At 40.8% G+C, this 24,613-nt stretch overlaps 3 protein-coding genes across 4 annotated transcripts in view; 2 read left to right on the forward strand and 1 right to left on the reverse strand.

The window, feature by feature from the left end:
- Window positions 1–59: 59 nt before the first annotated feature.
- sgtb (small glutamine rich tetratricopeptide repeat co-chaperone beta) lies at window positions 60–5,943 on the reverse strand. Its single transcript, XM_084034983.1, has 12 exons — window positions 5,864–5,943; window positions 4,078–4,193; window positions 3,693–3,796; window positions 3,532–3,607; window positions 2,882–2,981; window positions 2,669–2,773; window positions 1,846–1,984; window positions 1,695–1,757; window positions 1,390–1,427; window positions 1,217–1,300; window positions 917–1,037; window positions 60–827 (listed from the first exon to the last, which is right to left on the reverse strand). The coding sequence occupies exons 2-11, from the start codon at window positions 4,175–4,177 to the stop codon at window positions 926–928; spliced, it is 921 nt and encodes a 306-aa protein (XP_083891109.1). The 5' UTR covers window positions 4,178–4,193; window positions 5,864–5,943; the 3' UTR covers window positions 60–827; window positions 917–925.
- On the forward strand, window positions 5,943–14,013 carry nln (neurolysin (metallopeptidase M3 family)). The gene is made up of 13 exons (XM_084034982.1): window positions 5,943–6,124; window positions 6,471–6,739; window positions 7,491–7,639; window positions 7,974–8,078; window positions 8,661–8,763; window positions 8,862–9,022; window positions 9,921–10,056; window positions 10,885–11,251; window positions 12,114–12,315; window positions 12,382–12,568; window positions 12,639–12,767; window positions 12,905–13,041; window positions 13,118–14,013. Exons 1-13 carry the CDS (start codon window positions 6,090–6,092, stop codon window positions 13,259–13,261), a joined length of 2,124 nt encoding a protein of 707 aa, XP_083891108.1. The 5' UTR covers window positions 5,943–6,089; the 3' UTR covers window positions 13,262–14,013.
- Window positions 14,014–14,219: 206 nt separating this feature from the next.
- The window catches only part of erbin (erbb2 interacting protein), a 44,694-nt gene continuing 34,300 nt past the window's right edge, over window positions 14,220–24,613 (forward strand). The window contains exons 1-2 of one of the 2 annotated variants that reach the window (XM_084035745.1): window positions 14,220–14,823; window positions 22,863–22,937. The gene's annotated coding sequence lies outside the window, so the exon portion shown is untranslated. The remainder of the gene's footprint in view (window positions 14,824–22,862; window positions 22,938–24,613) is intronic. The other variant, XM_084035746.1, reaches the window with a different exon arrangement.

A 24,613-nucleotide genomic window follows, 5' to 3' on the forward strand; every position in this document is an offset into this window, starting at 1 on the left:
AATGACCCAAAGACACAAACGGAAGAAGCATATGTGCGACTTTTCAATTTCAAGACATTTATTCACATGTTTTTAGACAAAACACTGTGCCGCCCTAGCGTACCTATTTGTTTCCATAAAGCATCTGATCTCAAATACCAGATTTAAGAGCATGCAAAATGAACAGTCTCAATACTTTGCCACTAGTTAATTAACCATTAAATACGCTTTAAAGGGGAGATATTTATTCATATTTATTTGTTTTGCTAAAGTGCGATAACGACGCAATGCAGGCTGCAAACCGCTGCTGTACAACGACGCGGTTGAATGTCTACAAAAATAATATGAAATGATGCGATATAAACCCGATGTGTGACGGTTAGTGAGGAAAAAAGAAGCGTAAATGTTCCCTGCAATGCTGTAAAAGTACGTTCCCTCCCTTTTAATCTCTATGATGACCGGACAGAAGGATCCCGGGACGAGGGCAGGATTTCCAGCACGTATAAAACTCGATCTCTGCAGAATGTAAAAGCACTGAAGGAAGAATTTACTCATGTTTCCCTCAGCAGGCGGAATGACTTCTTGGCTCTTTTGATAATTAGGTGTTAACAGTGTCGTACGTGTGTGGAATGGTTCCTTTGGTGGTCCGGTGGTCCCGGTCTCTTGCCCCCTCCCCTCATCTCTTTTTCCGCCGCAGAGTCTTTTAGTCACAGTAAAGTGCCGTCAGCCCCATCCTTGTCTCTTCGTTCCAGCTTTGCCGGGGATTTGATTTCAAGAAATGGGTGTAGAGATTGTAAATCGCGCCGTGTGGTTGCCCTTCGTTTGGAGGGGGGGAAAAAAACATGAGACTGAAATAGAAATACAAGAAAATGCATGTTAGTGACATAAACATATTCCCCTTTTTGTACATCAGCTTTTAGTTTTGGTATAAAAGCACCTGAGTAGATCAGGAGTGCTCCTCGGCGCTGCCGCTGAAGGAGCGGCTCCGGATGTGGTTCCTCAGCTGCTCGATGAGCTCCGGGTTCTGCTGCTGGATCTGCTGGGCGAACTGTTGGCCCCTGATGATCAGAGACAACGTGGGTTTTACCCGCTGATTCATGGAATAGCTTTCAGTACAGTAACAGAGACAGAATGATCTCCTCATTGTGGACTTTTTATGGAAATAATCTGTAAATATAAAACTCTCAATAACCAATAAGCAAACAGTTTTAATCCCTTTCGTTTCGAGTGCACTCACGCTTCGATTAAGCTGGAAATGTCCGACAGTCCTCCCACTCCTGCTGCCGGACCCCCGACTGCATTGGACATCATTCCCGACATACTGACACACAGTGACACAGTGAGTCAAAGGTGTGTTTAAAAGCAAACACACGTCACCATAAATACAGCCGATGCTCTCCTGACACTCACAGCTGTTGGACCTGTTGGTTCTGCATCACGCTCGCAGCCTGAAAGCAGAAAAACGTTCACCGTTACAGTTTTGTGATCATCTATCATCTAGTGATGATTCAGATGTTTGTGAAAGAAGTGTGTCATCATTTAACGAGTCTTTTTCCACCGCTGACTGTCACTCACGGGACTAATTAGTGAAACTACTGGGTCTAACCTTTACCGGAGAGACGACACCAGAGCGGTGAGTTTCCATGAACGGCAGTAACCTCTATGACACAGCCAGGCTCTTAGAGTTGACTCTCTATTTAGGACTCAGTGCTCACCATGCTGATGAAGGCGGGGTTGTTGATCAAACTGGCCATGTCGAACCCCAATCCAGCAGCTATCTGTGCACACGGACAAACGGTGGGAAACGTCGTGATGATGACAGAATGAGGGAGAACACGTGGCTTTGTTTTTGCGTTTTTAACTCACCGGGCTCGTCGCTTCCTTCTGCTTCTGCTCTGCGATCTTCAGGTTGGACTTGTACGTGTCGTTCTCGGGGTCTAACACCAGAGCTTTCTTGAAGAAGGAAATCGCCTCTGGATATTTGCTCATGGCTGTCAAAGCCAAACTGGAGGCCCCGAATCAAAAACACAGGGACACACGTCATTCTTTTTTTTGGGGGGAAAGACCTTTAAAATATCAGGGAGCTATGACAGCGTATTAGGGCCACTGTAGGAAAAAAACAATATTCAAGGGGCAATATTCAGAGAAAAAAGGCACAAATCTGCGACTTTATAAAGTCGCAAACATTTGCACCCTTCTATTGCCCCCCTCTCTCAGAGGCTCTGAAAGGCACAGATTTGCTACTTTATAAAGTCACAGATTTGCGACTTTATTACGATGTCGGCAAAACAACCGGCTAGCTAACTTCCCATGAATGTACGCATTTATTTTTCTAATAAATACAGCCTTTTTAGGGTTTTTCGGCTGATGGCTGTTTATGGTTAGTGTTGGTTTTATTTATTATTAGGCCGTATTGTCATCTTATGGGTGTTTATTGATCGGGTGGTTGGGCTAAGATGTTAGCGGTAGCTTTTCACTTGTTGTCATAGCAACGGCAAACATCCGGTCGAGCAACGTGTTTACTTCCTCTATGACCTCCATAATAAAGTAGCAAATCTGCGACTTTATAAAGTGGCACACCTTTTTTTTTTTCTGTGAATATTGCCGCCCCTCTCTCTCGGCTCCGCCCCCCTACAGTGGCCCTGATACCCCGTCGTCGGGAGCAGATTACACCCCTTCTAGAACTCACCCCATCCTCCCGTAGGCTTTGCTGTAGCTGGGGTCGATCCCGATGGCTCTCTCGCAGTCAGCGGTGGCCTCTGTGTAGTTTCCCAGTTTACTGTGAGCTGCAGCCCTGTGGAGCGTTAAATCCACCTCCATCACTGTCGTCTGGTTTAACTGTGTTCCCGGTACGCTGAAGGGCAAGTCCCCAACAGCGTGCACGTGTGTTGGGGTTAAGTACCTGTTGCAGTAGTACACGGCGTTCCTCAGGTCCAGGTCGATGGCCTTCGTGTAGCACTCCACTGCACATCTGTAGTTCTCCTCCTTCATGTGATTGTTCCCTAAAGAAAACAATATATCATCATTCAATGTGATGCATTCACTGTCCATTTATCTATTTAGTGCATTTAAAGGCAGTTATAAACAGTTATAAAGTATAAAGGAATGGAGTTGGAGATTTAAAAGAGGTGTTTTTTTTGTTATTGTTTGGTTTTGGATATATATCTCATATTCTGACTTGAATATTGACTATTTCACACTGATTTATATGAGTTTTATGTGAATTAAAGGTGCATAATGTAAAGATTCTCCTGTCCCTCCTCGATCTTGAATGATTTTATTTATTTATTTAAGTTTTGTTGTTATTTGTATGATGTATTTTATGTCATGTAAATCAAATCCACTTTATCTATAGAGCACATTTAAAGACAACAAAGTAAAGGGGAGGAAAATATAGATCAAATCAAATCTTTATGGAAACACCATACATATATTAGCTGTGTGTTTTCATTTTCTCCTCCAAAATGTTCCTTCCAGAGATTCTTCTTACCTCCAGAACGGCAAATATAACAGTGAATAAATCCTCAAGGTCCGAATGACGTGAAACTTTACCTTCATTCTTAAGTTGCTCCGCTCGTTCGATGTCCTCTGGAGACGGGGAGGTCTCTGGGATGGTAATGTTGTCATTCTGAGTGAATGCAAACAATTAAAAAAAAAATCATTAATTATGACTCATATAGGTGTTTTTCTATGAAGGCTTGTTCTATCCTCACCTTGAGGAGGGTGTTGAGGAATATCTCGGTGAGAGGTTGTGGCACGGCGAGGTGGCAGTCGCTGGAGCTGATCTTAAAGGTCGTCTCCAAACACTGGATCGCAACTGACACATCGGGGAGATTTTATAAGATGGCAGCCAAACAAATGGTCTTTTTTTTGTTTGTTTTTTTTGCAGAATTATGACAGTGAGTCAGAGCTTGGCTGCACATTCAGGAGTGAGAAGATCTAAGCCGTCGTGTCTATGTGAAACACGGCACTGTGGTCTCTTTTTGATGATAAAACACACTCTCGTTTACTATAATAACTCATAAAGTTCTATATAAGAACATTATGTTTGTTGGACGGAGATGAGAGCGGGTGTTTGTAAAGTGTGGGTTGACCTACCTTCGAGGCTCTCCTGCTCATCAGAATTCAAAGCACCGCAATGTGTTTGATCTCGTAGGAACTGCACAATAGAGAATGCCAAACGCTTCTCCACTGCCATTTTTACCTAGAAACTGCTGCACGCGCACACACACACACACACACACACACACACACACACGCACACACACACACACACACACACACACACACACACACACACACACACACACGACGGCGTTGCAATGACAATTCATAGAAGGGAATGAAAACACACGATGATGAAGTCATTAGTAATACATAACTGATGTATGACTCATGACTGGATGCAGGATTTTTACAAGTTTGCTCACTTATTAAAACGTGATGAAGTAACTGGGAGTATTTTGTGATGAGTTTGCACTTAATGGCTCATCCAGTAATACATGCATTCATTTATATGCCACCAAATTGGCTGGAATTAGTTTAAAATCAGGATTTCACACCCGATACATGCTCTCAGAGAAATACAATTAACATTTTTTGATTTTAGTGCAGCGATAATTTAATATTTTGATACTGAGACTGATTATTCATATATGTATTTATGATTTAATTTGGCATTTTCATCTAGGACCCCATTACTCAGAGCAAGAAGGTGATTTAGAAACTTATCATTAATCACTGGTTGTTCATTGGTCAAGCATGCGTTTTGTGCTCTTATCATAAAGTGTTCTTATGATTTATGAATGTGTGTGTGTGGTTGCGTGGAGGAGTTTTGATTGCTTGTTTAAATGTGGTCAAATCCTGGGGTTAATTAGCTGCTCTCTCGTTATTAACGGAGCAGGATTATCAGCTGGACGGTGGCCCAAAGGCCCAAAAGGAATCGTCCTAAAAAGTCAAAACGATTGTCGGTACTCCAATTAATTGTATTATATAAAAAAATATATCAACTAATGCGGACCCTGCAGCTTATTTTATGGGCCAGTAATATATATATATATATATATTATATATATATATATATATATACCTACTCCTAAGTAAAGTGGTATTAAATCAGATTACCACAATATATGCTCAACCACAGAACAGAACAGATGAATGTTGTTATTATTTTATTATTATGGAGGAGGCGACTTCGAGGACGCTGCTGGTGTGTCTGGTTCTTGTTTCCAGGACAACTCACAGGGGGGGGGGGGGGGTTAGGGGCTTATAGGCCTAATAATAAGAATAACAAAACACTGCTCCATTAAAAAGCTGTTTTTTTCCTCCATCATCTCAGTGACCAAAGCAGATGCAAACATATAGGGGGGGGGGGGGGGGGGTACAGAATAATGATTTGCAGACCCAAACACTGCCTCATACGTGCATCACGTGCTGATGCCACTCATTACGTTGGTTCAGGTCCGGCCCGACACACACAGCCACTCCTCCTCCTGTGTGTGTGTGTGTGTGTGTGTGTGTGTGTGTGTGTGTGTGTGCGTGCGTGTGTGTGTGTTGACACATACGTACATGCAGTGATGCAGAAGCTGTGATGTAATACCGTCGCGGGAGACGACCCCCCTGATACATGGGTTAATTTAAATAATAATAATAATAATAATGAATACAATGCATTCAAGAATATATATATATATATATTTAAAAAAAGCCTACAGAGAACAAGGGCTCGCGCGCTGTGTGTGGAGCTCGTGAAAGGATGCAAACCAAGGCAGCAAAACATGCACGAGCCAACACCCCCCAACCCCTCCCCTCAACCAAAAAACCCCATGAGGCTAATGTATGGATAACATAGTGTGAAAGGATGCTCGTGTCGGCCGCCTACCTGAGCTCTTCTCCAGCTGTCGGCGTCATGAGGACCTGTGTCGGATTTGATCGCGTCTTCGTGTGCGCATGCGCGTCGAAGGCGGAAGGAAGGAAGGAAGGAAGAAACGCGTTGCTTGCTGCTTTTCTTCCACACACACATTTCAAACGCGGAGCTCGCTTGCTGCTGTGTTTGGACTGAGTGAACGTGACAGTCAGAGGGGCGGACGTGCGTGAAACCCGCCGGCATGCTGAGAGTTGTAGTCCGCAGAGCGCTTTGCAGGTATGGTTGTTTTGTGTGTGATTAGCTGCATTTAACGTTAATTAAACTTAATTCGTAATAAAAAAGGGTTGTATTTGCATTTTTAAACGATGCATTAAAGTTTTAACACGTTTTGACAGTGATCTTTTTTTTTTAATTAGCAAATTACATGCTTTTATTTTTATGGTGTTGTATTGAAGGACTTCCGCCGCCGTGAAACGCTACACTTGTCAGCGGGGGTTGGGGTTGGGGGGGGTCAACCTGCTTAGCATGAGAGGGGAGGGGTTAAAACGCACGTATTCAAAGTGTGACCTCGCCAGCTGTTAAAATCCAATCTGAGTGTTAAGATGTCCGATTTTCTCCACAGCGTCCTTGAACCTCTCCCGGGAATGACCGTCCAGAACGGGACCACCAGAGCGGTGTCTGCCCGGGGATGCTGCTGCAACTCCCGGGCAGGGAGCGGGCCCAGTAACGCGCTGAGATGGGACCTGACCCCGGACGACATCAGGACCCGGACCGAGAGCTTGATGAGCAGAGTCAAGGCGGTCTATGACGTCATCGGGTCCCTGAAGCTGGAGCAGGTGTCTGTTGAAAACACCCTGAGAGCCTTGGCTCATGCCAAACTGGACTATGCGTGTAAGTGTTTCTTTATGTGTGTGTTTAAGAACACATTGGGGATGGGAGGATATTATTTTATCATGCATCAGGATAAAACACTCATATTATTAATAACAAAAAGGTTTTTTTCTGTTTAGCTCACTATCATTTTTATTTATCTTTTATTTATGCAACCGATTCATGATCATATTTTTTAAGATTTGAGGATCCTCACTCTAAATATTTCTAAAAAGATCTAAATATTAAATAAAAAAAATTGCCACTTATTTAAATGATGATGTCCAATGAGTGTTGTTGGTAAATGTATTCAATTGATGCAATTGATGAATTAGTTGCATATTGGCTGAGAAAGCAGAGTCGAGTACTAGGGTGCATGGAAGTAAAACATATTATTGGACCCTTAGGCATCCGAAGCTTGCATGCAATGCATGCTGGTAAATGTAGGCACTCCATAGTAAACGCTGAGGAATGTATTGCTTCAACTGACTGCATTTACAATCCAAACTGTTTGGACATTCACATAAAAGATGCCGACTTATCCCTTTCAACAACCGCACCAAACATTAATTCATCCGCAGCTGAAAATAGTCCCCCCAAAAAACTCATTTTCCTCTTGTTATAGTTACGTTTACTCAGAACTACAATACCCAGTTGTTTTAGGAAAGCCTTTAAAATATAAGATATGATTGTGAGCTGTTTTTTAAACTCTTCAGGCTGTTTTCCCGATGAGGCACGGATCATAGTAACACTCGTCTTCCTGTCCCTGCAGCGTCGCTCCACGTTCTCGATTTCCCCCAGTATGTTTGCCCTTCCAAAGAGGTCCGCACAGCGAGCACGGAGGCCGACAAGAAGCTGTCCGAGTTCAACGTGGAGTTGAGTATGAGGGAAGATGTGTTCAAGCGGATCACGGCGCTGCAGGTACGCCAAACATACACATCGCTCACAGCAGGAGTGTGGGGGAAGGTCGACCTTTAACCTCTAGTCCGCCGACGTATCCATGCTCCCCTTTTGTGTCAGCCGGGGAGCAACCAGATAGACATACAAGGACTAAGGTGTTTATGTCCTGACCCCTACCACTGGTTCTTATTTAGCTTTGGAAAGAAATCTAATCTGCTGCATTCAGGCGTTGTCAACGCCGCGTGTTCCAGTTAGGAGAGGCTGGCTGACATGCAGCATAGATGAAGTGGAATAAAATGAGCAAGATAATAAAACAAATTGTGCCTAATATGTATATTTATTCTTATTTTCACAGGAAAAGCTCCAAGACAACCTTTCACCGGAGGAAAAGAGATTCTTGGACAGACTCGTCACATTAGGCAAGCGGAATGGACTGCACCTGTCTAGAGACATACAGGAGGTGATGAATATGTGTTATTAAAGCTGCTGAAGCTTTGATCATAGTGCGGGTATATTACATTAACGACAAGCTGGTCTTCCTTTTAAGTGATAGCAAGTGCCAGTCTTTTATTTTGAAGTTTTTGAAGTATTTTTAAAACTCTTAAAAATGGCTGTAAAACATACTGGAATCACTGCACCTTATATTTGATTATCTATATTTTTCATTTGTTTAATTGCATCACAGATAGGATATGCCTTTTTTTTAGTGGGAAAAAATAATCAAGCAATCTTAAATAAGGTCTCCCTGCATAAATTAAAGATAAATACAATGTAAAAAGGCATAATTTTTGAGTGTTTGTTTGAATTTTTTTTTAAATCAGTCTGTATTTTTCACTTTTCTACCATGATTGCGAACTAAACACCATTTTTAAGTCACTTGTGCCAAAATTCACGATTTCTAACAAAATAAAAAAATTCCCCACGATTATTATTTATTATTTAATAATAATAATAATAATATGTTTTATAATCCAGATCTGTGATAAAATCTGACATCTGACAATTAAAATGTTTGTTTTTTTGTGTTTTTTTTTCTCTCAAGGAAATAAAAACAAACTCCAAGCTCATAAGTGAACTCTCCATAGACTTCAACAAGAATGTGAATGAGGAGAATACCTTTCTTGTTTTTTCTGAGCAGGAACTGGGTAAGATTTTTTATTTTTTTACGATTATGAAACTAATTTTTATAATATGAATGTGCTTTGGTTATTCTCGTTAATGTCGCCGCCTTGTTCCCGTGAAGGCGGCCTCGCTGACAGCTACCTCAACGGCCTGGAGCAGACGGCCGACGGCCGGTACAAAGTGACACTTGAATATCCGCATTACTTCCCCCTGATGAAGAGGTGTCACAACCCCGAGACCAGGAGGAAGATGGAAACGGCTTTCCACAGCAGGTGTAAAGAGGTAACCGGAGACGCACAATAAATCTGTGCTTCCTGCACATCAGCACGATCGCTCTGTTTTTAACCTCACTTCATGCAGCTGCAGCTCCAACTGGAGAAACAGTTTTAATCCGTAAAGATGTTCATGAACTCACACCTTGTTTTTATTTCTATTTTATTATCAGTAAGTGCATTAATGGTAGTTATCATTATGGGAGAGTCAGATTCAATTTGCCTACCGACACAAGGATGTCAGAGGGAATGATGCAGACTGTAAACTGATCTCAATGATATCAGCTTCACTGTTGACTCTTCACTTTCATCCAGCTGTATAACATCACTGCTATTGTAAATAACTTTCATTCTGCTGCCAGAAGATTTTTAAAATGTCTAAGTGGTGAAACACACAGTATTTACTATTAAAAAAGCACGTTTGGCTTTTATTTTCACAATAAAAGCCAACTTACTCGGTTAGAGTATTTATTTTCACAATAAAATCCAACCGTGATTATTCAGGATTTTCTTTCTTATTTTTTTTTTACTACTTTTCTACTACTTCAGCCTCAGAATGAAGTTGTCCATAGAAGGATGGGAAAAGGCCAATTATTGACCGACTTCTTCACTTTTCTTTGACCTCAATGGGGATAACAAACGAGGAAAGACGCGAAGGAGAATTCATACGGAAACCGACTGCACTTACACTCGGCTTCCTAATTGTGCGGCGGTGACCATTATCTGCGTTATTCTAATGAAGGATGCATCCTCCGCTAAAGGAGAGAGGAAAGGAAGCATTGAAGCACCTTTTCCTCGGCAGTAAAGGAACCCTAGCAGCTCACTGAGATCCTCCCGGGTCATTATATTCTAACTTTAGATATTGTAAACATCATCTCTCACTCTGCTGCCTTTCTTTGCTTCTCCAGGTAAACACAGCCATCCTGGAACAGCTGGTTCAGCTGAAGGCAAAGGTCGCACACTTACTCGGTTACAGTAGCCATGCCAACTATGTGCTGGAGATCAACATGGCCAAGACCACAGGGAACGTGTCGGACTTTCTAGGTACGACCCCTCCACCATGGTTTTCACACACATGCACACACACACATGCACACACACATGCAACACGTGTGTAATTTAAGATGAAGACTCATCAGAAAAATTAACAAAAATAAACGTACAGTAATGTGTGGCTCGTGGTCTTGTATGACAAAGTGGAAGGGGCTGAAGGAGCGTGGTTAGGATCTGCTTATTTAAGTACAAATATGTATAGAAGGGACATAATTCATTATTAAATATGTATATAATTAAATCCTGCTGTATTGTTTTATTTTATTTTATTTTATTGTTTAACAGGGACAATATATATAAAAAATGCCACAAATAATTGGGAAAATGCGATGATGATGATAATAATAATAATAATAATAATAATAATAATAATAATAATAATAATAATAATACATTGGATATAGCACCTTTTACAGATAAAGTCTTGAAGTACTTCACATTCTAAAATTGTTAAAATAAGACCCAAACAGAAAAATAAGCAAGAAAAGAAATAAATTCCACTGAAAATAAAATTTAAAAAACAATTTAAAAACACAAAAGCCTTTTAAACGAGTGTATACGACGTCTAGCTTCAGCTAACTCGCCGTATTTGTCCCTGACGTCTTAAATACAATGAATACAATAAAGTTAAACAATTTAGACACAAAACACTGAAATGTTAAATGTTAAATAAATGTTATGTTATGTTATGTAATGAGATGTGAGCCTTAATGTTCACATCTTTGCTGCTGAAGCCAAACTTTCACAATAAACATGAGATTAAATTTCCAGTGGCAAGTGAGTTTAAATCTATTTATTTTTCTTTTCTCCACTTCACAGACACGTTCCATGAAACCCTGAAGCCCGTGGGCGTCAAGGAGAGGAAGTACATCCTTGCACTGAAGAAGAGGGAGTGCCTGATGAAGGGCCGGCCGTTCGACGGGCAGATCAACGCCTGGGACCTGCCCTACTACATGAACCAGGTGGAGCGCTGCAAGTTCGCCGTGGACAAGGACAAGCTGATCGAGTATTTCCCGCTGGACGTGGTGACGGAAGGGCTGTTCGGCATCTACGAGGAGCTGCTGGGTCTCTCCTTCTCCGAGGTGGAGCAGGCTCCCGCCTGGCACCAGGACGTCCAGCTGTACTCGGCCCGCGACACCGAGACGGGCGAGGAGGTGGGCCGCTTCTACCTGGACCTGCACCCGAGGTAGAGTGTCCGTTTAGAGCATGGGTGTTCATTTTTATTCTTTCATTATTATGTCGAAAGGATGTCCGAAAATCGTGGGAAAATGCCAATTGCAATATGCCTTGAAATGTGTCGTTTTGTCTCACCAATAGTTTAAAAATGTAATTAAATTAAAGCTATCAGATAAAACAAAGAAAATCAGAAAATCTCAACGCTTTTTTTAAGAAGCTGGGACTAAGAGTGGTGGCATTTTTGCTTGAAAGATTATATTTAATTAAATTATATATATTAAACAATATATGCAGATTTGTTTTCTTTACATACAGAGGTTTTATTTAATATAATGTTCTATAAATAAGGCTATGAATGATATATATTAACAAATCTCTCGGTGAAAACCTTTCAGATTATATGTAAGGACTAAAACTGGAAGGTTTGATGTATGTTAGTGCCACTGAAGTGGTGATTTCTGGCTCAGAATATGGACAAAAAATGTATATATATTTAGCAAAAACAGCTTTTAGAGATATGCATTGTATAATTTCTTACATGTTGCAGGTCACTGGAGAGGAATATGGTCATATCACAATGAAACTTCCCAAGTTAATTACTTAAATTAAGAAAGTTTTCTGAAATCTGATGCTTAAATGTGCAAATGCGACTATTTAATGCTCACTTTGGGTGAATTTAGGATAAATATAAAGACGCAAATGGACAAAGTGAAGTAAAACAAACATATAAATGTGTATTTTAGATGTCTTTTTCGTCATAACATTAAATGACCCACTTGACCTTTTGTGATTCATCAGTTTATCATCACTGTGATCTATCAGTGACTTGAGCTCTTGGTTGTCATGTAATAATCAGCCTCATCTTCCACCAGGACGGGGAAGTACGGCCACGCCGCCTGCTTCGGGCTGCAGCCCGGCTGCAGAGGACCCGACGGACAACGCAGGCTTCCCGTGGCGGCTATGGTGGCTAACTTTACCAAACCCAGAGCCGGATGCCCCTCCCTCCTCCAGCACCACGAAGTGGAGACGTATTTCCACGAGTTCGGTCACGTCATGCACGAGCTCTGTTCCAAGGTAGGCCACCGCAGAGCCGTTATGAAGTAGAGCGGCGGAGCTTGAACTTTTTCTTTCCTGTATCAGACCACGTTCTCGGAGTTCAGCGGGACCCTGGTGGAGACGGATTTCGTGGAGGTGCCGTCACAGATGCTTGAGAACTGGGTTTGGGAGAAGGAGCCTCTGAGGAGAATGTCTCGCCACTACAAGGACGGCAGCCCGATCCCAGACAAGCTGCTGGACAACCTCATCGCATCTAGAGTCGCCAACACCGGTGAGACACGTCCTCACCAACAACACATAGCGAATTCATACGGAAATTCAAGAGTGTCCGTTTCCTTCAGGACTGATGAACCTGCGCCAGGTGGTCCTCGGGAAAGTGGACCAGTCGCTTCACACCAGCCCTCGTGCCGATTCGGCTGAGGTGTTTGCAAAGCACTGCAGGGACATCCTGGGGGTTCCTGCTACACCAGGTCGGAAAGAAATAGAGAAATATGCATGAAGATTTGAATTGTCTCCTATGAGGAGGAGTAAATACCTCCATTTGATATATTAGAAATATGCCCATTGTGTGCAGGTTTTAATTCCTGTATGAATCTCATCTCTGCAGGCACCAACATGACCGCCAGCTTCAGCCACTTGGCTGGAGGATATGACGGCCAGTACTACAGCTATCTGTGGAGCGAGGTCTACTCCATGGACATGTTCTTCAGTCGCTTTAAAAAGCAAGGCATTATGAATCCAAAGGTGGGTGCGATTCTAATTATCATACATAATATACATTAAACACATTTAAGCATACATGTATTTTTTTTTTTATCAGGTTGGAAGAGAGTACAGACGGGTGATTCTGGAAGCCGGGGGCTCCGTGGATGGCGTGGACATGCTGAAAACCTTCCTGGGACGCGGCCCGTGTCAGGATGCCTTCTTTCAGTGCAAAGGGCTGTTTAAGTCACAGACGTTGTAGTTTGATATTTAGTTCTCTTTGTCAAAGCAAGGTAGATTTTTAATCGTCTCGTTTGCAGGTCCAAGTCAGTAAAACATTTTTTTTGTATCAATCCTGTCTGTGTATTTCTACTTTGAGTATCTGCTAAGTTGTGTGCGTGTGTAGATATAAGTTGTCTGCATTGTGCTTTTTAAAAAAAAAAAAGAAAAAGTATTTTCAGAGGTTACCAGAAGTGTTAGGGATGGATACGCAAACAAAATGTTCATTGCATCTTTTGGTCTTCCTGTTTTTCAAACAAGGGTTGAGGCAGACAGTACATCATATTTCTATTAATTATTAAAAATGTAAATGTGTGTGTAAATATATACAGGGGGGTACTTATTTATATTTACATTTAGGGCATTTAGCAGATGCTTTTATCCAAAGCGTCTTACAAAATGTACATATCAGAATAAATGTAATAATAATAATAATAATAATTTCACAAAGTTTCAAGCACGCCCAATTACTTAATTAATCTGCTGGTATACAAAAGAGATAAGTGCTAAGATAATTTAATATAGATATTCAATAATTAAAATCCCCCTGCAAAGAATAAAGTTGTATATCAACACACATACACCAGGGGGCGCCACATGATATCAAATGCTGGTGTGTGTGAATTTAAAGTGAAGCTAAAAAAATGAATGTTATTGGCATAACACTTTCTCTGCTGAGAGTTACTATTTTATTTTTATTTAAATAAAGTGGTGTACTTCTTTCTGGCTGACAAGAATGGTCAAAATTGATGTAAATAGTGCAGAAAACATGAAGAGAGGTTTGATTAAACACATTCTTATTATTGCATTAGCTGTAGTCTTCTTGATTATCTGTCCTCGACCTCATTAGAGAGGTATGATGATGTGATGGAGGGGCACTGACAGTGAACGCATCATCGCTGGGGGACTCGGCTAGGAAGGCGGCTTCTCCGGCGGACTGCCTACTCCTGTAGGCACAAAGGTCGCAGAGAGACGAGAACAACCCACCCCGCTTCACACTGCTCTCAACACGGCACCCGATGTATGCTTCCACCCGACTCTCGATCTGAAAGGGAGAAGGAAAAAAGGAAATTATGAGCAAAAACATCTGGGTGCGGCGTACTTTACACGAGAAGCTTTCACTCTGCCGGAGGTCGTACGCATTTTTTGTATTTCCTTGCTGATTGTCGTGGACATTTTGGATTTTTTTTTTAAATGCTTTGTGTCATTTATCACATTTAAGGACCATTCTCTGCCGTGAGTTTGTTTTTTGAGTGAGCCGAACACTTTGTTTTTGTGTGACAACAACGAGAGACGTTGGAAGAAGTTTGAACGACCGCTCGCTGAGGGAGAATGTGCGTACTCGGCTAGCTTCGAGTTGCTCTTTAAGTGGGGCGACGTTAGCTTAGCTGCTAACGCTAGCTAAACCCCGTATTGAACTACACTCAAGCAAAAAAAAAGAAAAAAACAGTGAAAGCTAATGCTCGCTTCTCTACATCACTTTGGGGAATAGTAGCCACACGCAGCCCATACCCTGGACGTCATTAAACGACACCTGTAATTCAGGTAAGATATGTTTATTATTATTTTTATCTTTTTTTTGTTAGCGTAAGTTACAGTTTCTACCTATCTCCCCCCCCCCCATACAACAATGCTAACATCAATGCTAGCTGCGTAGCCGTTGGTATGTTTGAGGTCCCCTTTCTGTAGGAGTCTTCACGTGAATTCAGTCACATTCTGGTGTTTTAAAAACATTCTTTTTTTAAATCGTGTGAGTTTGTAACCACATTGATGTTGTGGTATAATAGTGAGTTGTTTTTTTTGGACAGTAGTGAGAGAATTAAAGCAGCTGTCTTGTGTGTTTTCGGTCAACAGCTGTACATGGCTGCCCGTTTGCAGTGTCGCTTGATTTGCCCACCCCCCCCTTCCTTATCTACTCGGAGGCATCAGTATATCCAATGTAACGCTAGTCTTGTGTAATTACCAGCCTCGTTATATATTAATATTATATTTATAATGCCACCCCTCATATCTTTGACGTTAAACAGCTGCACTGCAACAACAGCAGCATCTTTGTCGCGGAGCACCTCAGGGATTAGTACACTCAAACGTATCGGTGTTTTCATTTTCTCACCACTTCGCTAATCAGATTACGATCCCCACTTAAACCCGATGCAATTTAATCCAGTTAAGGTTCGCCATAGATCAGGAGCTAATCTCTAGGTTTTATTAGCAGGTTGATCCACGCCGGTCGACTTTTTATTTATTTATTTATTAATTACTATTTGATAAATTGGCGAATGCATCCCAGAGAAATCGCAGGAAATCCTGACGCAAATAACGTTCAGGTAAAAAAAAAAAAAAAAAAAATTAACTGTAAGCTTTTACATTTTTTTTAAAATCATGCCTGAATTTCATCCGTGATTTTTTTGTGGTTTTAACACACCAAATGACAGCATGACATTATACTATACCCCCCCAAAAAACAAGAGACACAACTGCAGGTTTTTAGACATCCGAAGGCCTGCTTGCTGAAATGCAGAGAAAATACTTCTACCTTTTTTTTTAAAAACTCAAACCTTGAATGTGACGCTGTAGAGCATTGTTGTGCAGTAAAACAGATACAGTATCTGGTCTGACTACAAAGGCCATCCTTGCTGTTGTAAAATATAAAGAACGACTAGGCCATATCAGCTATCATTGTTGTAGCCCATAAACGGAGAGCTGGTGGTCGATTGTTTGTAGATTATTATCCAGTTAGTCATGATAATGCTGACTGATGACATTCGTAAGATCTCTAGAGCTTGGGGCAATGTGGGGTTTTATATATAAATGTTTCCACTGAAGTGTAAGTGAACATTTAATTCATTGTCAAGTTCCTCATACGATCATTTACTAAAGATGTTATCTAGAATGGAAGATAAGGTTCACTCTAACAAAGGCCATGCTCATGACTCACACTACTGCCAAAAAAAAGTGTACACTTGCTGAACAGTTTGTGGTGCGACTTTGAGATAGAAATAAAAGAAAATAATTGACAATAGCCTTCAGCAAATGTGGCAAAGCCACGTTTCCTCATGTTTAGTACACCCAAAGCCTCGGCTTCATAATTGTTGATTCAAAGACCATAATGCTTCCATTGTGTGTGTTTTTTTTTTATTCCACCCCCCCGTATCTCTATGTCATACTTTGAGTCAGACAAATAAAAACTCTTGAAGGATTAAGCTCAGGTCATTCAGGTTAAACCATGTTTTCTCAGCCTAGTTTTCCATGATGGCAACACCTTATTCCGGCGTCTTTACTTCCCTAAGGTGATGTAATTCCTGTTGGAAGAGTGATCTTTCTGAACTGTGAGCCAATGGGATATCAGTAACGGAGAGAATGATGTTTGATTTCATAAAAGGGTCGGAAAGGATGCAATTTCTTTAATTTTTTTTTATCAAATTCACTTTTTGTTAACGTGTTGGTGCTGAACACAGTGCTGTATGCAAATGCCTACTATGTATGTATGTATGTGTGTTTGAGTAGAGACGTGTCTCTATTTGTCTATAAGATCATCCCAGGCAAACATCCTACTAACTTAACCTGGGAGTGTGTATGTCTTTGGATAGTAGTCAGAATCTTAGGTCTCACAAATGTCTTCAATTTAAAGTTCCTTCAATGCGGCCCTCAGTCCTGGCCTGATCTGCAGGCCAAGCTTAAACATGTGGCCCTTATCTCTTTAAACGATTTAAAACTTAGTATAATGGAAGTGGTCGTTTCCAGCTGCAGTTACTTCAATTAACTAACGCATGACCAAAACGCTGCCTTGTTGATGCACTGTATAATGTGATGTTGTTGTTGTCTGCTATTGGACCCTGTGTTGAGATAACAGTTTTATATCCAATAGAGAAGCTTTTTTTCCATCTTCTTTAGTAGTCCAGCTAGTGTGACCATATAAGTGCACATTTCCTCTGCCAACTTCAGCACGTGAAGCCTTTAAATGATTATCATGCTTTTTTTTCTTCTCCCTACCGTTGTGGTGAAAGGAAAGAGAAATATGCAGAAGCTATGTGTCAACAATGAAGCTGTTGACATGGACCAAAGAACACGTGGTCAATGACTAAATACTCATGTGACGTTGACAAGGCGATGGCGTGTAACCTGTGAGAAACTGTCATCAAGTTAAGGAAATGAGGGGGTGTATACTGATGATGTTTCCTCTGTGAGAATGTGCCAATTTGTATTTTGTGCGTTTTATATATTGCAGCAGGCAGATGATTTTGCCATTGTCATTGTTTTCTATACTTATTGCACAGTCAGTAAAAATAATCTTCATGTCATTGTTTGAGCCAAAACAAAGGTCTATCCAGGCGATGCTTTAATAGGTTACCATAAAACTGTCCTCCCATAACCGTCACTGAGTAAATGTGATGTGGGTTTTCTTAACAAGTTGTCAGACTACATTTTTGTTGTGACAGCAGCCCCACGTCCCCTTCCCTCTCGTAGCAGGTGCATGCAGCAAGCTGTTGCATGCGTTTGCTGTCAATTAAGGAGTTCGCCTCAGAGCATTTTTGCTGCTAATGATCATTTTTATAGTGCTGGAATCAATTATTTCCTAAAATCAATAACTTGGTCGGCAGAAAACCAGAGCTGTGGCCAAACGATTTTGGGCTGTGGTACATGGTGATTGGCTTTTCCACTATTTTAATGGAGAAAATAGTCTGCACATTAGATGATGGTGTAAATTATTGTTTGTTTCACCTCAAGCACAGATTATTATTATTATTTTTTTAAATATTGAGGATAATAAAAGGCACAAGCACTCACTCACTCTCCCGTTGCCAGTAACATTTTTGGATCTGTTCTAATAGAGTACATTAATTAAGAAATTGGGGATATGTGTGGTCAACTAGAAACAGTGAAACAATCCTATTAGCCTCCATTTATTGAAATAAAAAAAGCCCTATTTTACCATAAATCAGTTAGAGGTACCCAAGCGATGAAGTTAAATTATTTATAGTTCTTGGCATCAACAGCGTCTTTGTTGTCATTTCAAACCTCCAAGAGACCTCTACAGTGTAATGGTCTCTGTTATTACCTCATTGCAGATGCTAAAGATGGTGTATTTTTGCAGAGTGTGGTAAAAGTAACTGGAGCGTAGCTCGTCCATGCACTCCATAAGTTACTGAAAAGGAGGCTCGCCCCTTCCATTTGTGGTTTGTGTCGTATCTTTTCCAGCTTGGCTACTAGAGAGAGAGAGGGAGAGAGAGGGTAACATGGTGTTGACATTTTTAGCCAACTCCTGTTGCATCGCTCCACTCTGCACACAGTGGCGGTGTTTGAACTGGTGCGACATCTTTGTTTAAGATAATAATACAGGTTAATGCATGTGCTCGGACTGGTTTGGGTAGGAATTTGTCTGCTTTGTACTTTTTTTTTTTTTTTTTTTCTTTTGAGCCTTTTATGTTGCTTTTTCCCCTGCGGTCCCTCTGAATCTCTGCAGAGGCCGGCGATGAGCGTTTGGCTGCCAAGAAGTGCTTGTTGTGCTACTTAAAGCAGGTGAAAGCATGCAACGGAGTTATAAGACAATGGGTGATTTGATCGCAGGCAGTGACTACACTTTTGGCCATGTGTTAAAGCGAGGTCATGGGATTAGTCATCCACCTGAGGAAGACAATTAGTGGTTAAACCATTGTGTGGATGGATTGTAAACAAGATAGCAGTGTGTAGGTATTTGTTGTAATGATATTTGTATAGGATGCATGTGATTTGTGAGCAAAATCCTTCAGAGTTACAGTAATGGTACACTATTCATGAGGGTCGATCACCATGGTAACTAAAGCTGCACAGCTAACTTGATCTGGAGCAGGCTATATTCAGACTAGGGATGTCCCAAACTGATATTTATAATTCATTGCAGGCCCATTGACCTGACTCAGACTGTATAAAAAGCACTGACACACATCCGACATCAAACGTGTATGCTCTTTAACAGACTGGGTGTTCGTAAAGATACGTTGGCTGTTATGTCACAATTTTCTTTAGAATTATTCTCTAAATTCTCCTTTTTAGAGTGGAATAGATTTATACGTTTGTCAACACGCTTGTGGTGATTTTTGATTTACAATCTGGTGAAGCTCTGTGTGCAATGTTTAACTTCCACTTTGGCTGATTTATCATTATAAAAAACAAAAAACAAAGATAAAAGTCCATGTTTATCGATTTTCATTTCTTGGTCTGTTGCCCGCTGGCTATTAAAGCTGACTTAATAAATACCATCCAATGTAAATTGGCTACACAACTGTAGACATCAATATTGAATTAATAGCCATTTATGTGTATTGAAGGCCGTTGATACAGTAGAAGTTCCATTACAATTCATGTCTGTATTTTGACACAGTGTGCGTGGGAAAATGCAAATTTGCATAATATTTGACATGCTGTTATATGTGTCCAGTTTCTCCCTTATGATTTGCCTGCTGCTGTGACCCAGTTGGGAGAACATCTGGCTCCGCTTCATTCAGACTTGCTGTTTATCAGCAGATATGTTCATGAAGGCAAATCCTGCTGGTGTCTACCAGCTGATTAAGACACCACAGATCAGAACATACTGTAACAGCTCCAGCACCCTCTAAACAACACATGGACAATTTGAATAAATGACTGGTATAATAACAAGATATTTATTTAGAAGAATTTTTTGTAATTGATGAATTTGAAAGAGTTTTTCAATTACCAAAGAGGAACGATGCAATGAATCCCTGAAAGAAATGGTCTGTTGTAACATCAGCTACAGATGTGCCTCATAAGCTAGAAGCTGCCTCCATACTGTATAGCCTTACTTGTTTTATGTGCTGTAGGCTGGTCAATGCATTGACTTCAGGCACCACATGATATGCAAACGTATAACCTCATGGGACAGTGCGGTCATCCACTGCCAGGTATCCCCACTCAAGGGGAAAATGTCCTTGTGCAAGGATCCATAATACTATTATTGTTGCTCAAGCAGGTTGGGGTCTGTTGTTGCTAATTTCGGGGTATTTGTATCTGCTACACATGCTACAAAATTACCTAAATGGCCCTAAAGTGCAGTCATGTGCATGTATCCTCTGGCTATCTAATTATTGTGTTTTGGGTGAAATCACACCTGTGCTAATTTGTAAAAGCACAGTGCAAACTGTTAGATAAGGCTGAGGGGGGTCAAATGTATTTTTTAAAATTTTATAGCATATTCAAATCCTATGAATACTATAAAAGCTGGCGTGTGTGCACAGGCAAATTGCTGGGTTTTTGGCCCATAAAGAAGCTCCATATTTGGTTTTCATTTGCAGAAGTGTGCTGTGATTTAAACAGGCTGCGCAGGCAAAGGCTGGTCAGCACCTCGAACCCAGCACACTCTGTTGCCTCTGATGTCATGTGACGGATAGCATTTTTATCGTAGCTCTGTTTACATCTGTGTACAGCTATATTGCTAAAGTCTTATCTGTTCCCACTTGATCTGCGAGTATCCCCTTTCAGTGCTGATGTCATTAAACCAACACACCTTTTAACTGCAGCAAGAAAGTCTTTGCGTTTGCTTCACAACGTCTGAGAGCGGGCCAATTTTAATTTTAATTTTGCAGTGTTGTGCGGTCTATTAGCAGAGCAGAGGGACAGACTGGCCAGTACGAGGAACAGATAAACTGGTATTGCTAATATGCAATTAGTCCAGTAATAGAACATAATTACATTATTACCATAGCAAACGAAACAAACAAGGATGTCTTGCTTTGCCGATGGCTGCTCAGTCTCTATCGGTCACGTGGCGTGGCGTCTCCATACATAGTCAATGTATTTTGAGGTTATTTTCCCTTTTTGATTCTTGGTAAAATACCTTGACATGGTCATAGTCTTAGTCTTTATGAAGAGACTCATGTCAATGCTCGAGAGATGGCAGCTCTTATTTGCCGTCGATGCACCGATAATTACTTGCATGTTGGTTATTATTTGTAGCTTATAAAAGCTTACACGAATGCATGAATCTTATTCTGCACAGGACAACGTACTTTCTCATTGATAAGAGTTCTTGTAAACAAGGTGCAGGTGTTTTCTGTAACCCATCTCCTGTGCTTTCACGGTATAGCGGCAGTAGCAAGTGGCTGCAAAGGAGACAAGCCGATTCGTGGAGCCTAACTGCAATGCCCCTCCCCCACTGCCAACATCCCCAATCTGAAAACTGACGCTTCTGGTGCTCAATTCCAGCATGTGTGTGTGTGATGGAAGGAACTTTTTGTTTGGCAAGATTCAATATCCCAAATAGATGAGATGAGGAAAAAGGCGCCCAAGTAGGAAGTGGAGCAGAAACTAATGGGTGTCAGTGCAGGCCAATATGCTTGCAGCTGATTGGACGAGACCCCATGAATAAGTAAAAATAAATTCTCTTTCTCCTCCTCCTCTTTATCTTGCCTGTTTTTTTTCTTTCCTGCTCTATAGCTCTATTGTGCTCGATGGAGATAGTGGAGGGGATGATCCTATCTTTTAGCCGGCTCAGTTTGTCTCAGATCAGCTGGCAAAGCTAATGCTTCTCCAGACATGCACAGACAATTCTGTGTTGTGTTGTGCTGTGCTCTGACCCGAGAGGCGAGATTATGCTGCATTTCAACACCGATTCTGGTTCACGTTCTTATTTCTAAGAAGAGCTGGATTACCATCACAAAGTAGACCGATTTCTGTAAAAATGAGCTGATTTTTTTGTGCGCATTACAATGTATGTTGGTTTTAATGCTTTATCAATGTTTAGTAGCAAAATGAAAACCACTTGATCATTTATCTTATGTTTCTATTTATGCTTTTTGTATGTCCTCAGGCTGGAGGAGCCTTATTTCAGTAAATCCTAAATGTGATTCCACCCCCATTCAAGGGCTCTAAAGAAGTTTTAGCTGACAAATCAGATTTTTGTCGAACACACTGAACATTACCTTGCACAGTTGCAAAGCACCCCCCTAACAAGCATAACTTAACATGATGAGATGATGAAAGAGGTACTTTTGACCTAAATGCGAGTGCTAATGAACATGCACCATGGAACATGCAAATTAATCTCATCCCATTATTTGAGTTTGATCATATAAAGATATGTATTACAAGAGACTATATAGTCTCTGGATCCAAGCATTTCTTTGGAACTTTTCAGGTTTATGGCCGTTATATTTTAATAATATATATTTTTATTATAAAAGTATCTCACAATACAGAGAATTAGTCTGATTGCCAGTTTTGTCAATTGAATTTAATAAAAAACATGAGATTTTCCTGTGCTGTTCCAGATGTTAAACAGATGATTGTATATCTGTTTATTATTTTCATGGTCAATGTATAGTATTATGGTTGTGTTGTGTTGCTAGGCGATCCACATCCCTATTTCTCACTGACGTGAAACGAGCGAGGCCAACTCCTATAAAGCACTTTTAAAGATTAATTGCAAGGGTTCTCTTTTTGTAATCTTTCAAATTCCGATGATGTTGGCTTTTAAAAAGTTATTGCAAGATAATTTAGGAAATTATACTTTTCAAACAGGATAGTAAGTGTTTCCTAATGCTTTTGGTTGCTTATGTTGTCTTCTGTCTTTGTCTTTTTTTCATCAGATAAGCAAATTGTTGCTGTTGGATCTATCACCTGCCATCCACTGGGATCCAGGCGCTTGAGTCCTAAATGACAAGGTATGGAAGGAAGCCCCTTCAGATATCACACAATTTCCTATTTTCCGCAGTGAGTGAGTTGACTCAAATTGTGTGGGGTTTGTGTTTTGGATTTCGATTTGAAATGTCTCTCAAAGGAAACCTGTTTTAGTCACACGGAAGTGATGTTTTTACGTCAAACACTATTCCAACTCTAACAAGTAACAACAAGAGTGCCCCACCCTGTTCTCCTGGAGGCCAAGAGACATGATACACCTGCCAAACTAGCTCTGTATGCAATCAGCATCCTATTTCCTCTTAAAAGGAAAAAAAAAAGCTCAGATCGTGCCCTATTGACAATAGAATACAATGAAGTTTAAAACTCGTCCTTTAACCCCCCAACATCTTGATGATGAGTGAGACAGACGCTGCTGAACTTACCGTATGATAGGGGAGGTCTCCAATAACTAATCTCTACGCTGCTCCTGACAGGAACAGGTTTGGCTTTCTTTCCTCCTTTTTTTTTTAAGCTTACAGATTTTGATAAGCTTCCACTTTGACTGGTTTGACTACATGGTTTTCCCCAAAACTCACAGCTGCTCTGTTTGCATAACTTTACCACCGCTGCAGGCTTTTCATCAATCTTCATTTGATACGTTGATCTAAACCAAGGTCAACATTCCAGTCTCTAATTTCCACATCTTCCCCCCCCCTTTTGTCTGGAGTATCGATTGTTTTTCTCTCTTTTTCATGAATTAACACAAAATTACATGGGCAGAAAGCGAGTGGTGTACCTCAGGATGATAAGCGCTCTTGCTGCACTGTAATCAATACATCTGTCAGTCAGTTGATGGACTGATACAGACTACCACGCATTCACACATTAGCGGTGGCTATTTGCTGTTGTTTACAAGTGCATTCGATGTGTGTTTGTTACAGCAGTTGAGAGGGTAGGAGCTCGTGTTTCCTCCCAAATCCTCTTTTCGACCACACCGAGTCCTAAAACAGAAGATGACAATTTGTCCCACACATTGTTTCTGATGTAACTGCTTTCAAGGAGCTACAATTTGACCTCAGGTCAACCTCAAGATAAATTGTAGCTGCAGGATCTTTTAGCATATTTTGGGGGGAATATTCACAGAACCGCATTCAAGGTTTTTCTTCAAAGTTGATATTCCTAAAGTGACTTCTTTGACATGATGTATTTGCTGGAAAGGATGTCGTTAAACATATGCCAGCAGTTTTGAAATGTGCTCCCAGTGGAGGGTCTTTATTTTATTGGAAGTCTTACTGTCTTACTGCCATTATTGCTAGAGATAGTTCCTTTCATACCGTGTAGTAGTTGTTGAAGATTATTAATTGAATTAACTATCCTGGAACGTGATTTGATATCTTACCAGAATATCTAATTGATTAATCCATGCCCAGTTTCACTGACAGCGCTGACTTTGCTGGGAGGCAATTTTGCTATTTTTAGACCCTCAGATTTTCAGGATAATAAGGTGCAGCCCCTCGTGTGGCTGAGAATTGTTGCTCAGTGACTTAAAACTTGCAATAACTGATTTTTTTTGCGACACTTTAAGGCAAACGGAAACAAGTTGGGAGCACACAGGGAAACATTAAGTTTCATTTTGGAGTCGTGCTTCTAACCGCCAAATAAATGTAGGGCCAAAATCACTCTTTGTGTTTGGCTATTTTTGTTCTCTCCCAACCCCTGA

Source organism: Eutrigla gurnardus (genome assembly GCF_963514095.1).
Source record: "Eutrigla gurnardus genome assembly, chromosome: 19".
Taxonomy (NCBI): Eukaryota; Metazoa; Chordata; class Actinopteri; order Perciformes; family Triglidae; genus Eutrigla; species Eutrigla gurnardus.